Source organism: Suncus etruscus, chromosome 6 (genome assembly GCF_024139225.1).
Source record: "Suncus etruscus isolate mSunEtr1 chromosome 6, mSunEtr1.pri.cur, whole genome shotgun sequence".
NCBI lineage: Eukaryota > Metazoa > Chordata > Mammalia > Eulipotyphla > Soricidae > Suncus > Suncus etruscus.
In genome coordinates this window covers 11,264,263-11,279,282 of record NC_064853.1, presented here as the reverse complement: position 1 = coordinate 11,279,282, position 15,020 = coordinate 11,264,263, and the positions used below count along the sequence as shown (strand labels likewise).

The following is a 15,020-nucleotide window of genomic DNA, read 5'->3' as shown; positions in this document are numbered from 1 at the left end:
CTGCCAGGAGCAATTTCTGAACACAGAAACAACAGGAGTAACCCCTGAGCACCACCAGGAGTAGTCCAACACCCCCCCAAAAAACAACTAATAAAATATAAGAACCTTTGCTGTAGAAGACAAAAGTAATCTATTCCTTGAGAGCTAAATAAAATTCATACTGAACACTATTTGGCTTAAGAGCGCTTTCTGGAGGGGTATATATTTGATTACAATGTCATTTCTTCCCTGTTAATGGTTTTATTCAAGTTATTTAACCCTGTAACTCTTTTTTTTTTTTTTTTTTTGGTTTTTGGGTCACACTCGGCAGCACTCAGGGGTTCCTCCTGGCTCTATGCTCAGAAATCGCTCCTGGCAGGCTCGGGGGACCATATGGGATGCTGGGATTCGAACCACCATCCTTCTGTATGCAAGGCAAATGCCTTGCCTCCATGCTATCTCTCTAGCCCCCACCTGTAACAATTGTTATATTCCATATAGTTCTATCAATTCACTGATTTCATCTATGGTTTAATTTTTACCATCTATAACATTTTATGTTTCTATCCAACAACATTGTTGTTCGTAGTCTACTTTGACCCCTAGATTACATCAATCTATTATAGGCGTTTGTCATTTTTTATTGTCTTGCTCATTTTGGGGGCCACACCCAGTGGTACTTAGGAGTTACTCCTCTCAGTGCTCAGGGAATCCTGTGGTAATAGGATTGAACCAGGTCTGCCACATACAAGTTATGTGTTCCTATCACATAAATGAACCATTTTTCACACCTATTTGTGGGTATTCTTTTTAGTTTTTTGTTTTGAGGGTCACACTCAGCAGCACTTGGAGTTTACTCCTGCCTCTGCACTCAGGATCACTCCTGGCAGGACTTGGGGTACCATATGCGGTGCTGGAGATTGAATCCAAGTCAGCTGTGTGCAAGGCAAATGTCTTACCTGCTGTTCTATTTCATTGGCTCCTATTTATAGGTATTGTCAAGCTCTATTATTTTACTTCTAATTTTATGATTTTGATTTGATGGAATTTCATGTTGCCCTGTGGGGCTGGCAAGTCCAGGGGCTAATCCTGGTGCTACTTGGCCAGTGCTAAGGACCCCCAGAGTCATACCCTGCGGTGCCAGAGATGTGCACTGGCACATGCAAAGCACATGTTCTATAACTCTGCTCCAACCGATAAAGGACTTAAACTTATTATTTTTGTATTAAATCACTGTGAGATATGAGTTACAATGTTGTTGATAGCTGAGTTAAGTTCCTACAAGTTCTTTTTGTTCGTTTGTTTTGTTTTTATTATGGGATTACACCAGTGGTGCTCAGAGGTTATTTCCGGTTCTGCACTCAGAAATTTCTCCTGGTAGACTTGGAGGACCATATGGGATGCTGGTAATTGAACCTAGTTCCATCCCATATCAACTGCATGCGAGGCAAATGCTCTATTGCTGTGCTATCTCTCTGGTCACTACTACTACTACTACTACTACTACTACTACTACTACTACTATAATATTTGTTGTGTTTTGGGCTACACCAGATGTGCTCAGGGCTTACCCTTGGTTTTATGTTCAGGAATCATTCCTAGAAGTGCTCAAAGAACCATATGTGTCAGCTGTATGCAAAGCAAATACCCTAGCCACTGTACTATTGCACCAGTTCCTTATTTATTTATTTATTTATTTTTATTTATGCAATTCTGGAGATTGAACCCAGGGCCTCAAATGAGAGGCATGCCTTCTGCCACTGAGCCACATCTCCAGGATTTTACAGAATTTGAAACTTCACCCATGACTATGTATAATCAATCACACAGATACACTACAAAAGGAGATCTTTGCTTGGACGCTATATTTCAAGTCTGTTGAAGTCACTGGCTTACTTGAAGCCTTGCCCAACAACTAAGAGAATTTTCTTAGGCTAAACTAAGAGCAAAATGAAATACAATGACTCTTATTCTCGTTTTGTTAAGATCCCCAATGGCTTCTGAACTCATCCCACCTGGAGCTTCAAAATCCTGGGCTTCTCATTACTTCTGTCTCTAAAGGACAACAGACTGGTAAGAAAAAGCTTCAGCTTTTGGCTCTTTAAATTATATGTATTCACCATTCATTTTAACTCTGCTTACTGAAAAATCATGTGACAGACACAAGTTTATGGAAACAAATAGGCTCCGAATTCTCTAAAGGAAACCAAGGAATAAACATTTGCTCCACATTGAATTTAAGAAGTACGCTAGTGTCAGGAGAGATGAAGTCATGAAATATTCCTATATGTGGATGGACAGGGAAACTATTATGCTGAGTGAAATAAGTCAGAGGGAGAGAGATAGACACAGAATAGTCTCACTCATCTATGGGATTTAAGAAAAATAAAAGACATTATTGTAATAATACCCAGAGACAATAGAGATGAGGGCTGGAAAGATCGGCCCAAAGTATAAAGCTTACCACAAAGAGTGGTGAGTGTAGTTAGAGAAATAACTACACTAACAACTATCATGACAATGTTAATGAGTGAGAGAAGTAGAATGCCTGTCTCAAATACAGGCAAGGGGTGGGGGGCAATGGTGGTGGGAAGATTGCACTAGTGAAGGGGGTGTTCTTTTTTATGATTGGAACCCAACTACAAAGATGTTTGTAATCATGGTGCTTAAATAAAGATATTATTTAAAAAAAGTGTGCTAGATGAATTTTATATGTAGTTGATACATTTATATTTTCATTAGTACTATGGTTTATACAACCCTTACCAAGATATGATAAGACTATCATTATTTGAGTCTCTACTAGATGATGGGAGTTTTCTTTATCAATTTTTTAAATCTTAAAAGAAATATTAAAGTGGGCCTGAAGTGATAGTACAGTGGGTAGGGAATCTGCCTTGCCAACCTGGTTAGATTCTGGAATCCCGTATAGTCCCTAAGCATCGCCAGGAGCAATCCCTGAGCATAGACCAAGGAATCTCCCTAAGCACCATTAAGGTGGTCTAGAAATCATAAAATAAAATAAATTATTATCTATATTAAAAATAATTTTACAGAGAAATGTTGAATATAGCATACTCATTCAAATATTTCATCCAAATATTTGAAATATTCATTCAAATATTTTAGAAAATTATTCAAAAACTACAAGAAAATGTGGGATTGAGGGTTTTGTTTATTTGTTTTGGGCTACATCTAGTGATGGTTGGGAATTAGTCCTGATTTTGTACTTTGGAGAAACACCTAGTGGTACTATAGAGATGATTGGTGCCAATGATCCATCCTGGATCTCTGCATGCAAAGCATGTGCTCAGTCTTTTGAGCTTTCTCACTATTGTATGTGTATTTTAATAGGTATAAATATATACAAATGTCATTGTTTTTTCTGTCTATAACACATATTGTTCTAAATAGGGGCTGAATGACAGTAGAATCAGTAGGATGTTTGCCTTACACACAGCTGACCCACATTCAATCCCCAGTGCCCCATATGATCCCTTGAGCCATCCAGGCATAATTTCTGAGCACAGAGCCAGGAGTAAGACTTAAAACTCCACCAGGTGCGGCCCCAAAGCAAAAAACAAACAAACTAAAAACCTTAAGTTAAAATTTTATTTAAATTAAATAAATAAAAATATTTTTAAATATTAAATAAAAATAAAGATTAAATAAAAATATTTAAATAGATATTAAAATAAAATAAAATAATTAATTTAATTTAAATTAATTTAAATAAAATTAAACTAAAATAAAAATATTTTCTCATTAAAAATATTATGAACAATAAATGTCAAAGCACAGTGACAAGTTTCACATAATTTTGCCTTGCATGTAAGGTTAAAAACAACCCAAAAACCTCAGCTGTGACTGTGGCCAGTTTTAGACTCTGAAAGCAGTACAGAATACGCACTTCTGTCAGAAAAACCCCAAGACGTTCATCACCAAGTCTTTTATATAAAATATGCATGCGCAAGCAAAAAAGAATGTTCTCATGATGACCACATTTGCCAGAGAGGCACTTCTAGAAACCCAGTGACAGGAGACACCAGCAAGCTAATTTTCACATAGGCAAGGTATAGTCTTGTGGTTTTGAGGGAAGTCCCTATATAGCCTTTACAAACTGTCCCTTCCAGGGTTAAGATCAATGGTATTCTTCCCTCCCTCTGATCTTTCAAGTCCAGTGAATTTTGCTTTGAGCAGAACTGAGAGACAATGGGCATGCTGACATCATGTGGATATTAATGCTGAATTTAAATTACTTTTCTTTTCTTTCAGACTCCAAGCAGCAGGACACAGTACTTTTCTCAGGAATGATCTTTTTTGCTGTTGTGTTGTCGATTCTTTCTCTGATTGGAATCTTTAACAGATCTCTCCGAACAAGGTAGGTATTTGTAGGATCTCTTTTCAGATTCAATATACATCTGTGGAATATAAAGAAACAAAACAAGGGAATCAACAGACTCACGAGCTAACCAACCTTTGGCCCTAGAGTACACAACAGAGATTACCAAGTAAACAATGAGAGTGGTTTGAGAGGAACAAAGAGGCAAATTGGTAGTAATATAATGACACTGATTAAGCAGAATTTTGTGGGTTTTTTTTTTTTCCACATCTAATGGTGCTCAGGGGTTACTCTTGAATGTGTGCTCAGAAATCACTCCTGGCAGGCTCAGGAGACCATATGTAATGCCAGAGATTGAATCTGGGTTGGCCATGTGCATGGCAAATACCCTATCTGCTGTGCTATCACTCTGGCCCCAAACAGAGACATTTTTTAAAAAAGAACTTTCAGACCAAAAGCTGGTGAATATTGATGCCAAAATCCTTAACAGAATTTCTCTTAGCTAACCAAATCCAGTAACACAGTAAAAAAAAAAAGAAAAAGTATACACCTTGATCAAGTGGGATTAATTGCCGGGATACAAGGATGGTCTGACATGCTCAAATCAATTGACATAATATGCCACATTAATAAAAGAAAATATAAAATTCATATGATTGGATCAATTGATACAAAGAATGCATCATCCATTCATGATAAATCCTCAGCAAAATAGGGGTGGATTGAACTTTCCTTAAGATGATGTCCATCTATAATAAACGCACAGCCAGGATCATGCTTAATGGTAAAACACCAAAAAAATTTCCACTGAAATCAGGCCCAAGGCAAGAATGACCACTTTTATTCAATATAATATTAGAAGTTTTGGCTATAGAAATAAAGCAAGAAAAACAAATCAAAGAGATCCAAACTGAAAAAGAAGAAGTCAACTTATCACTGTTTATAGATGACATGATAGTATACATAGAATGTACTAAAGAATCTACAAAAAACTCTTCAACAAGTGGTGTTGGCCTTAACTGGTCAGCCACTTGCAATAAAGCAAACTCAGATCTCTAGCTAACACCACGCACAAAAGTCAAATCCAAATGGATTAAAGACCTTGATATCAGGCCTGAAACCATAAGGTATATAGAACAACATGTAGGTAAAATACTCTGTGACATTAAAACTAAAGGCATCTTCAAGGAGGAAATAGCACTCTCCAAACAAGTCGAAGCAGAGATAAACAGATGGGACTATATTAAGCAGAGAAGCTTCTGCACCTCAAAGGAAATAGTGCCTAGGATACAAAAGCCACTCACAGAAAGAGAGAAACTATTCACCCAATACTCATCAGATAAGGGGCTAATATCGAAGATATACAAGGTATTGACAGAATTTAACAAGAAAAAAAAAAACTAACCCCATCAAAAACTGGGGAGAAGAAATGAACAGACACTTCTTCAAAGAAGAAATACAAATGGCCAAAGGCACATGAAAAAAATGTTCCACATCACTAATCATCAGGGAAATGCAAATCAAAACAACTATGAGATACTATTTCAAGACACAGAGACTGGCACACATGAAAAAGAACAAGAACAATCAGTGTTGGCAGGGATGTGGAGAGAAAGGAACTCTCATTAACTGCTGGTGGGAATGCCATCTAGTCCAGCCTTTACAATAAGGAGATTCCTAAAAAAAAAAAAAAAAAGGACATTGATATACCATTCCTAGGATATACCCTAGGAACACAAAAACACAACAGCATGCCTTCTGCATGCCTATATTTATTGCAGTGCTATTTACAATAGCCAGAATCTGGACACAACCCAGATGCCCTTCAACAGATGAAAAAATGCTCCACATCACTAATCATCAGGGAGATGCAAATCAAAACAACTATGAGGTACCACCTCACACCCCAGAGATTGGCACACATCACAAAGAATGAGCACAAGCAGTGTTGGCGGGGATGTGGAGAGAAAGGAACTCTTATCCACTGCTGGTGGGAATGCCGTCTAGATTAACCTTTATGGAAAGCAATATGGAGATTCCTCCAAAAACTGGAAATCAAGCTTCCATACGACCCAGCTATACCACTCCTAGGAATATACCCTAGGGACACAAAAATAAAATACAAAAATCCCTTCCTTACACCTATATTCATTGCAGCACTATTTACCATAGCAAGACTCTGGAAACAGCCAAGATACCCTTCAACAGATGAATGGCTAAAGAAACTGTGGTACATATATACAATGGAATATTATACAGTCGTCAGGAGAGATGAAGTCATGAAATTTTCCTATACATGGATGTACACAGAACCTATTATGCTGAGTGAAATAAGTCAGAGGGAGAGAGATAGACACATAATAGTCTCACTCATCTATGGGTTTCCATAAAAATAAAAGACATTATTGTAATACCCAGAGACAATAGAGATAAAGGCTGGAAAAACCAGCTCACAATATGAAGCTCACCACAAAGAGAGGTGAGTGAAGTTAGAGAAATAACTACACTGACAACTATGATGACAATGTCAATGAGTGAGAGAAGTAGAATGCCTATTTCAAATACAGACAGGGTGGGGGAGGGAAATGGGGGACATTGGTGATGGGAATGTTGCACTGGTGAAGGGGGGTGTTCTTTACATGACTGAAACCCAACTACAATCATGTTTGTAACCAAGGTGCTTAATAAAGATAATATTTAAAAAAAGAGAATCTACAAAAATTTCCAAGAAACAATAAACCTATACAGGAAAGTAGCTGGCTACAAAGTCAATACACAAAAATCATTTGCATTTTTTTTTTTGGTTTTTCGGGCCACACCCGTTAGATGCTCAGGGGTTACTCCTGGCTAAGCGCTCAGAAATTGCAACTGGCTTGGGGGGACCATATGGGACACCGGGGGATCGAACCGTGGTCCTTTCCTTGGCTAGCGCATGCAAGGCAGACACCTTACCTCTAGCGCCACCTCATCGGCCCCCATTTGCATTTTTTTTTAATTTGATCAGAGGAGTAAGAGATCAAGGAGGCTATGTCATTTAAAATAATGTCCAAAATATCAAGTATCTAGGAATCAACTTATCATAGGCACTCTATACCATGATTACTTTAAATCATTTAAGAACAGGATAGAAGAAAACCTTAGGAAATGAAAAAATAGTACATGATCATAAATTAGAAGAATCAATACTGCCAAAATGACTATCGTACCCAAAACGGTTACCTACATTCAATGTATTCAGCATCTGAGTTCAATGTACATTGAATGCAGATGACATTCTTCAAGTACCTAGAAAAGTCAATAATAAAGTTTGTATGGATTCAGAAGAGACCACGAATAACTACAGTCATACAGAAAATAAGAAACATGAAAGTATCTTATTACCTAATTTGGAACTCTATTATACAATTATAGTGAACAAAACTGCCTGATATGGAATATAGATAAGCTCTTCAATCAATGGGTTAAATGTGACTATCCAAGAAGAAAAATCCATATATATTGACAGTTAATTTTTGAGAAAGGAGATGAGAACATAAAATGGAGTAAAGATAGTCGCTTCAGTAGATGGTGTTGGCAATGAGGTAACTACATGTAAGAAATTAAAGCTTGATCTATATCTCACACTTCACAAAAAATCAATTCAAAATTGATCAAAGGCCTACAGATTCAACCAAAAACTATAAAGTACATTGAGCAAAATATAGGCATAACGCTTCAAGATTTGAACCTCAAAAGCATCAGACAGATGCTTGAGACATAAGACAGTGATAGCACAGTGGGTAAGGCATTTACTTTGTGCATAACCACTTCCAGGTTTGATCCCCAGCATCCCATGTGGTCTCCTGAGCCTGTCAGGAGTAATCCTGAGAGCTGCTGAGAAAAAGAAAGAAGAAATAAGGGGCTGGAGCAGTGGCACAGCGATAGGGCGTTTGCTTTGCTTGCGGCTGACCTAGAACAGACCTTGGTATTGATTCCCCAGTGTCCCCCATATGGTCTCCCAAGCCAGGATAGATTTCTGAGTCCATAGCAGAGAGTAGCCCCTGAGCATCACCGGGTGTGGCCCAAAAACGAAGGAAGGAAGGAAAGGAAGGAAGGAAGGAAGGAAGGAAGGAAGGAAGGAAGGAAGGAAGGAAGGAAGGAAGGAAGGAAGGAAGGAAGGAAGGGAGGAAGGGAGGAAGGGAGGAAGGGAGGAAGGGAGGAAGGGAGGAAGGGAGGAAGGGAGGAAGGAGGAAGGGAGAAAGGAAGGAAGAAGAAAGGAGGAAAGAAAGAAGAAAGAGAGAAAGAAATAAAAGAAAGAATGAAAGATAAAGAAGAAAGAAAGATAGATATATAGAAAGAAAGAAAGAGAAAGAAAGAAAGAAAGAAAGAAAGAAAGAAAGAAAGAAAGAAAGAAGAAAGAAAGAGAGAAAAGAAAGAAAGAAAGAAAGAGAAAGAAAGAAAGAAAGAAAGAAGAAAGAAAGAAAGAGAAGAGAAGAAAGAAAGAAAGAAAGAAAGAAGAGAAAGAAAGAAGAAAGAAAGAAAGAAAGAAAGAAAGAAAGAAAGAAAAAGAAGAAAGAAGAAAGAAGAAAGAAAGAGAGAGAGAGAAGAAAGAAGAAAGAAAGAAAGAGAAGAAAGAAAGAAAAGAAAGAAAGAAAGAAAGAAAGAAGAAAAGAAAGAAAGAAAGAAAAAAGAAAGAAAGAAAGAAAGAAAGAAAGAAAGAAAGAAAGAAAGAAAGAAGAAAGAGAAAGAGAGAGAGAAACAAAGAAAACAAACACGTGGAAAAAAAATGAAACACTTTTCAGAGAAAGACAAATGTATTACCGATAGGCATCTAAAAAGTACTCAGCATCACTTAGGGAAATCCACATGAAGACAACAATAAGGGGCCGGAGTGATAGCAGAGCAGTAGGCTGTTTGTTTGCCTTGCAAGTGGCTGACCCAGGACAGACCTTGGTTCTGTCCCTGGTGTCTGTCCTACAAGGTTTCTCGAGCCTGCCAGGAGCGATTTCTGAGCACTGAACCAGGAGTAACCCCTGAGTGCCGCTGGGTGTGCCCCCAAACAAACAAACAAAAAGACAACAATGAGATGTCATCTCATACCAGTGAAGATGGCACATATCAAAAATAATAGGAACAATCTGTGCTGGTGGAGATGTGGTGAAAAATGATCCCTCAGCCACTGCTGGTGGGAATATTGTTTGATGCGACCCCTATGGAAAATGCTATGGAGAGAACTCAGTATATTTTGAATTGAACTGCTATATGATCCAGCAATTCCACTTTTGGGTATTTATCCCTAGGACTTAAAAGACATTCATTCAAAAAGACATATTTATACCACTATTCATAGCTGCAAAGAGTGCAATAGCTAGTATATGGAATTAAGCTAGGTGTACAACCACAGATGATGTGTTACATATACACAGTGGAATACTCTGCAACTGCAGAGAATGATAAGATCATGCAATGAGCTGCAATTTATTTGGAACTAGAAGATACCATGGTGAGTGAAGCAAGCAAGAAGGAAATCAAACACAGAATGATCTCACTTTTAATTGGATGAGGAAATATAATGTGGTCAAGGGAGAATGTCTAGATCACGGTTACCCAGAGCCTGGAGTAGTAGGCAGGGGTGGGAGGTGGTAGAGGACAGATTATGGAGCACTGGAAATGGGATTTGAAACAGGTAATGGGATTGTTGTTGAAATATGATATGCCTAAAACTCAATGATCAATATCTTTGTAAACTAAGGCTTTTTTGTTAAATAAAATAATTTAAAAATAAATAAATAAGATAAAAGATATTGCTATATAACAAAAATAAGATATCAGTGGAAGCTGTCTATGGCCCCCAAACCAAAAATAAATGAATAAGGACATTGAATCCACTGAGTTTCACTGGAATGAACACAGAGCCAGGTGTAAGCCCTGAGCACCACTGGGTAGGGCTCAAAATCCAATCAAACAAATTCCCATCTTTCCTTCGGAACAAGGATGGGAAAGTGTGGGTAGTGATGAAGAAGGTGTAGGGCCAAGGGGGGCACTCAAGAGATTTTCTGGGTGCTGAGAGTCTGAACTGAGGAAAGCAGAATGCAAGGCAAGTAAGTGCCTGAGCCCTTGTTTTATCTTCCTAGTCCACAAGTTTCTGTTTTTTTTTTTTTTTGGTTTTTTTTTTTTTGGTTTTTGGGCCACACCCGGCAATGCTCAGGGGTTACTCCTGGCTGTCTGCTCAGAAATAGCTCCTGGCAGGCACAGGGGACCATATGGGACACTGGGATTCGAACCAACCACCTCACAAGTTTCTGTTTTTATGAAGTTTTTGGAAAGTTTTTCACGTGGCTTAAAGTTCCAACTCTGAATCACTCACATGCTTGATTTTTCCAAAGAAGGGTACTTAATTCATACCCCTGCAGGAGTCCATTGGGGATCAGCAGTTATCATTTACTCCTTTAAAAGGGAGGACAATTGTCTTTAAAATATATATTGAAACCTTTGTGATTTACAAAGTTCTTCATACACGGGTTTCAGATATACAATATTTTGGGGCCAATCTCTCTACCAGTGTCGCCCCTCCTCTACCAATGTTCCCAGAGTACATCCCATGTCACCTCTGTTCCCAGCCAGCCAGAATAATAGGCCCATTTTAAGTTTTGATGATTAAAGTTTGGGTCTCATGATTTCATTGTTATTATTTTTGGTTTGGGTATTTAGTTATGTCCGTTTTTAATACCACCAAAGCACCTGAGACCTTTTGGCCCCTGCCCCCCCATCCTTTCACATTTGTGTTTCTCCTCCCCCCACACCTTAATTTCTTTCCTTCTCCTGATGGGCCAAGAATGTTGGAGACAGCTGCCATTTAGACCATTGCATTTCTTCATGAAATTATTCTAAATACCACATATAAGTGATATCATTCTTTGTTTTGGTTGGTTGATTAGATTTTGGGCACTGCACTCAGGGGTTATTCCTGGCTCTGCACTCAGAAATTGCTCCTGGGGCCCGGAGAGATAGCACAGCGGTGTTTGCCTTGCAAGCAGCCGATCTGGGACCTAAGGTGGTTGGTTCTAATCCCGGTGTCCCATATGGTCCCCCGTGCCTGCCAGGAGCTATTTCTGAGCAGACAGCCAGGAGTAACCCTTGAGAACCGCTGGGTGTGGCCCAAAAACCAAAAAAACCAAAAAAAAAAAAAAAAAAAAAAAACACCCAAAAAAAACAACCCAGAAATTGCTCCTGAAAGGCTAGGGGACCATATAGGATGCCGGGAATCAAACCAGGTCCCTCCAGCGTCGGCCGCATGCAAGGCAAATGCCCTACTGCTGTGATATCTCACCATCCCTTCAATGTGACCTCAGACACTAAAATCAGCAGAGCTGGCTGGGTCAGGCAAAAGGTGCAATTTGCCTAGCGTGGGAAGAAGCAAGTCTTACCAGATCATGTGACTCGCTCATGGCCACTTCACCTGCCCGCTAGGTCCACTGTGTCTGTGGTTCTGCACTGGGTTGTGTGTTATTAAAACTGGTTGTATTAATACTGAAATGTTCTTTAGCCGAGCAGGTTGGTTTTCAGATATGCACCGCAAGTGCACTGAGATCGCTGGGCTTCTTGATTTTCAAAGAAAACAAAATGTATATCCATTGGCCCTCAGTGACTACAAGGCTGTCCTGTTTACCTTTAGAGCAAACTTTTAGCAGGTTAGAAACTGATTGTAGGACTGATTCAAAGAAGGGCTGGTCATCTTCAACATGTGTATGGGTTTTTTCCCCCCTCTTGTATCTCAGATGAGAGCATTTTAAAATGCTCTAGCTCCTTGGAAAGAAATGGAGCAATTGAGGTAAGAAGAAAATATGAAAATATATGAAATGGGGACATTTGATTTTTATGTTGTATTCATGCATGATCGATTTCCCAATCTCTTACCAGGACTATGGGTGCTGATCCTAAAGGGAGATGGTTTTCTTTTTTTGTTTTGTTTTGTTTTTGGGTCACACCTGGCAGTGCTCAGGGGTTATTCCTGGCTCCAGGCTCAGAAATTGCTCCTGGCAGGCACAGGGGACCATATGGGGCGCCGGGATTCGAACCGATGACCTCCTGCATGAAAGGCAAACGCCTTACCTCCATGCTATCTCTCCGGCCCCGGGAGATGGTTTTCTAATGTGTCCCTCTGTTCTCCCACTAGAATTAAAAGAAAACTTTTGTGGCTAATACCAAAGTGGCTTCATGAAGATATTCCGAATTTGGGACACACTAATGTTCTGAAGTCACTACAGGTAAGCAAGCACCATCAGGTAAAAGCCGAGGAGTGGCAGATACCAAGAGTACACACAATCGTAGCATTTTTATCCACATAAACAAATATGTAAACATCTAAGAAGAATATTGCATATATTTCAAACCATACTTACAAGAGATGAGAAGCTAGGAGTTGAGGAAGGAAAAGAGAGAGGAAGAAAGAAACAATGCTCCCATAAAGAGAAAGTTCAAATGGAAGATTATCGGTCAAATATTAAGCAATTGGCAGATTATTTCAGGGACAAGGAGGGTGGGCAAAGAAACTGAACAGATTGAACTTCAAAGACATAAAGTAGATTTCAGCTGTACATGAAATAAAGATGCAGTTGGGTGTTACTTGACTGCTGAGGTCTTGAAAATAAGTAAATAAAAATGAGAAGATAGCAATAGATGATGTTATTAGGGGAGGGGTCATTTTGCCCATATAGAAGATAATAATATGAGATGGGAAGGAGGTGGCACAAAAATATTGAGTCTATAACAGGCAGATCATTATATTTGATCATTAATTGGGTTGGGGTTATTTTCTCTAAAAGACCAGTCTTCAACAAGAAGATCTTTTCATGCCCAGAAGAGTCATCAGTCATTTAATACTGATAAAAACCTTCTTCATCCACACGCCTCATCCTCATGAACATGCCTGAATAATTAGCTGCTATCTACCTCTAGAACCACAGCACAAAGCATTTATTCAACCTTATTATTTTTTAATCACACCCAGTGGCACTCAGGGTTTATACCTGTCCTTGACTCGGGGTACACTCCTGGTGTACTCAGGGAACCTTTTGGGGAACTGGGGATCAAACCTAGATCAGCTGCTTACAAGGCAAGTCCCTATTCACTGTTCTTTTTTTTTTTTTTTTTTTTTGGTTTTTGGGCCACACCCAGTAACGCTCAGGGGTTACTCCTGGCTATGCGCTCAGAAGTTGCTCCTGGCTTGGGGGACCATCTGGGACACCGGGGGATCGAACCGCGGTCCGTCCAAGGCTAGCGCAGGCAAGGCAGGTACCTTACCTTTAGCGCCACCGCCTGGCCCCCTTATTCACTGTTCTATCTCTTCAGTTCCCATGTTTTTGATATGGAAGCTGTATAGAAATCCCATCCTCACCATTATTTTCTTTAAGCTAAAGATAATAATAAAAAAACATACTCCAGATTCCTTAAATGTCTATGAAATATTACATAAATTCATCTGCAAGACACTTTACCTAAAAATCTGTTTTACCAAGATATGTACTTAAAAAGCTCAGTTCTTATTCAAGAAATATAGTTGGAATATGGATTTTTTATTATTATTTTTGTCCTTCAGTTTCCTCCCAGGAGCATTTCATAAAGATTTGGAATGGGGCAGGATAACCAAAGACAAAAGGAGGAAGTCACATAGGAAGAGAAAAAATATGAGAAGTGGGAGGGGAGAAGAATATGGAAGGGAAGGCAGAATTCCAGACCGTATTCAATGTTCATTGTAAAGTAAAACAGTCTTTTCTCCCTAGGACAAAAGCGAACTTCTAAATAATAATTTCAGCAACCAGATTCTCTATGCTGATCCTGTGGTTACAGAGATAGAATGTGTTGAACAGAAGCCTGTTGGCTACACACAGGAAAATCATTCAGAGACAGGAGACTGTCTGCACCAGTCACTACTCACCCATTCTACAGTGGAGTATATTCCTGAGATCAATGTAGGTTACAAACCTCAGATTTCCAATTTCCTCACCAGAAGAAACCATCTCAGCAATAATGATGAAGCAATTTCTCCAACTCTGAAGCCACAAACTGATTCCTTCGACCTGGGAAAGAACATCAGGATGAAAAAGTATCCTGATTTTGCATTGTCTGGTTCTAATATGAATCCTCTCAACAGCTCACTGTTTCTGGAAGAGTTGGATCTTATTTTAAACCCAGGAGAATGCAGCCCTTTGGACAAACAAGACTCAATAGGAGATTTGAAGACCTCCAAGCTTTCAGAAAATGCTTCACCCAATGAATCTATTCCAGAACAAACCCTGCTACCTGATGAATTTGTCTCTTGCTTGGGGATTATGAATGAGGAGTTGCCATCTCTTCATTCTTATTTTCCACAAAATATTTTGGAAAGTCATTTCAATAGGATTTCATGCTTAAAGAAGTAGAACGGGGTGGTGAAAATCTATATGAGAAAAAAAATAGACTGCCTTGAAACTCAATGTTATATTGAATCTCCTTCAACATAAATTCAATTTACTTTTTATATATCATTAGTGAATTAAGATCCAAAGAGTTTGTGGCCACAAAAGCAATAATATTTAATATACTTCAGCTATGTGCAGGATAAATAACACATCATAAATGGTATTGAACTAAAGACTGAAGGTAAATCTTTCAAATCAAGATATTACCATTTGCTTGCAAAGGGGAAATCTAGTTTATTTTCATTTTATTGCTTGAAATT

General features: G+C 38.8%; 1 protein-coding gene across 1 annotated transcript in view; it reads left to right on the top strand.

The window, feature by feature from the left end:
- Window positions 1-14,721, top strand: part of IL23R (interleukin 23 receptor) — a 75,432-nt gene extending 60,711 nt beyond the window's left edge. The window contains exons 7-10 of the mRNA XM_049774397.1: window positions 1,966-2,044; window positions 4,244-4,360; window positions 12,477-12,567; window positions 14,083-14,721. Of these exons, the coding sequence (XP_049630354.1) occupies window positions 1,966-2,044; window positions 4,244-4,360; window positions 12,477-12,567; window positions 14,083-14,721 (926 nt within the window). The remainder of the gene's footprint in view (window positions 1-1,965; window positions 2,045-4,243; window positions 4,361-12,476; window positions 12,568-14,082) is intronic.
- The last annotated feature ends 299 nt before the right edge of the window (window positions 14,722-15,020 follow it).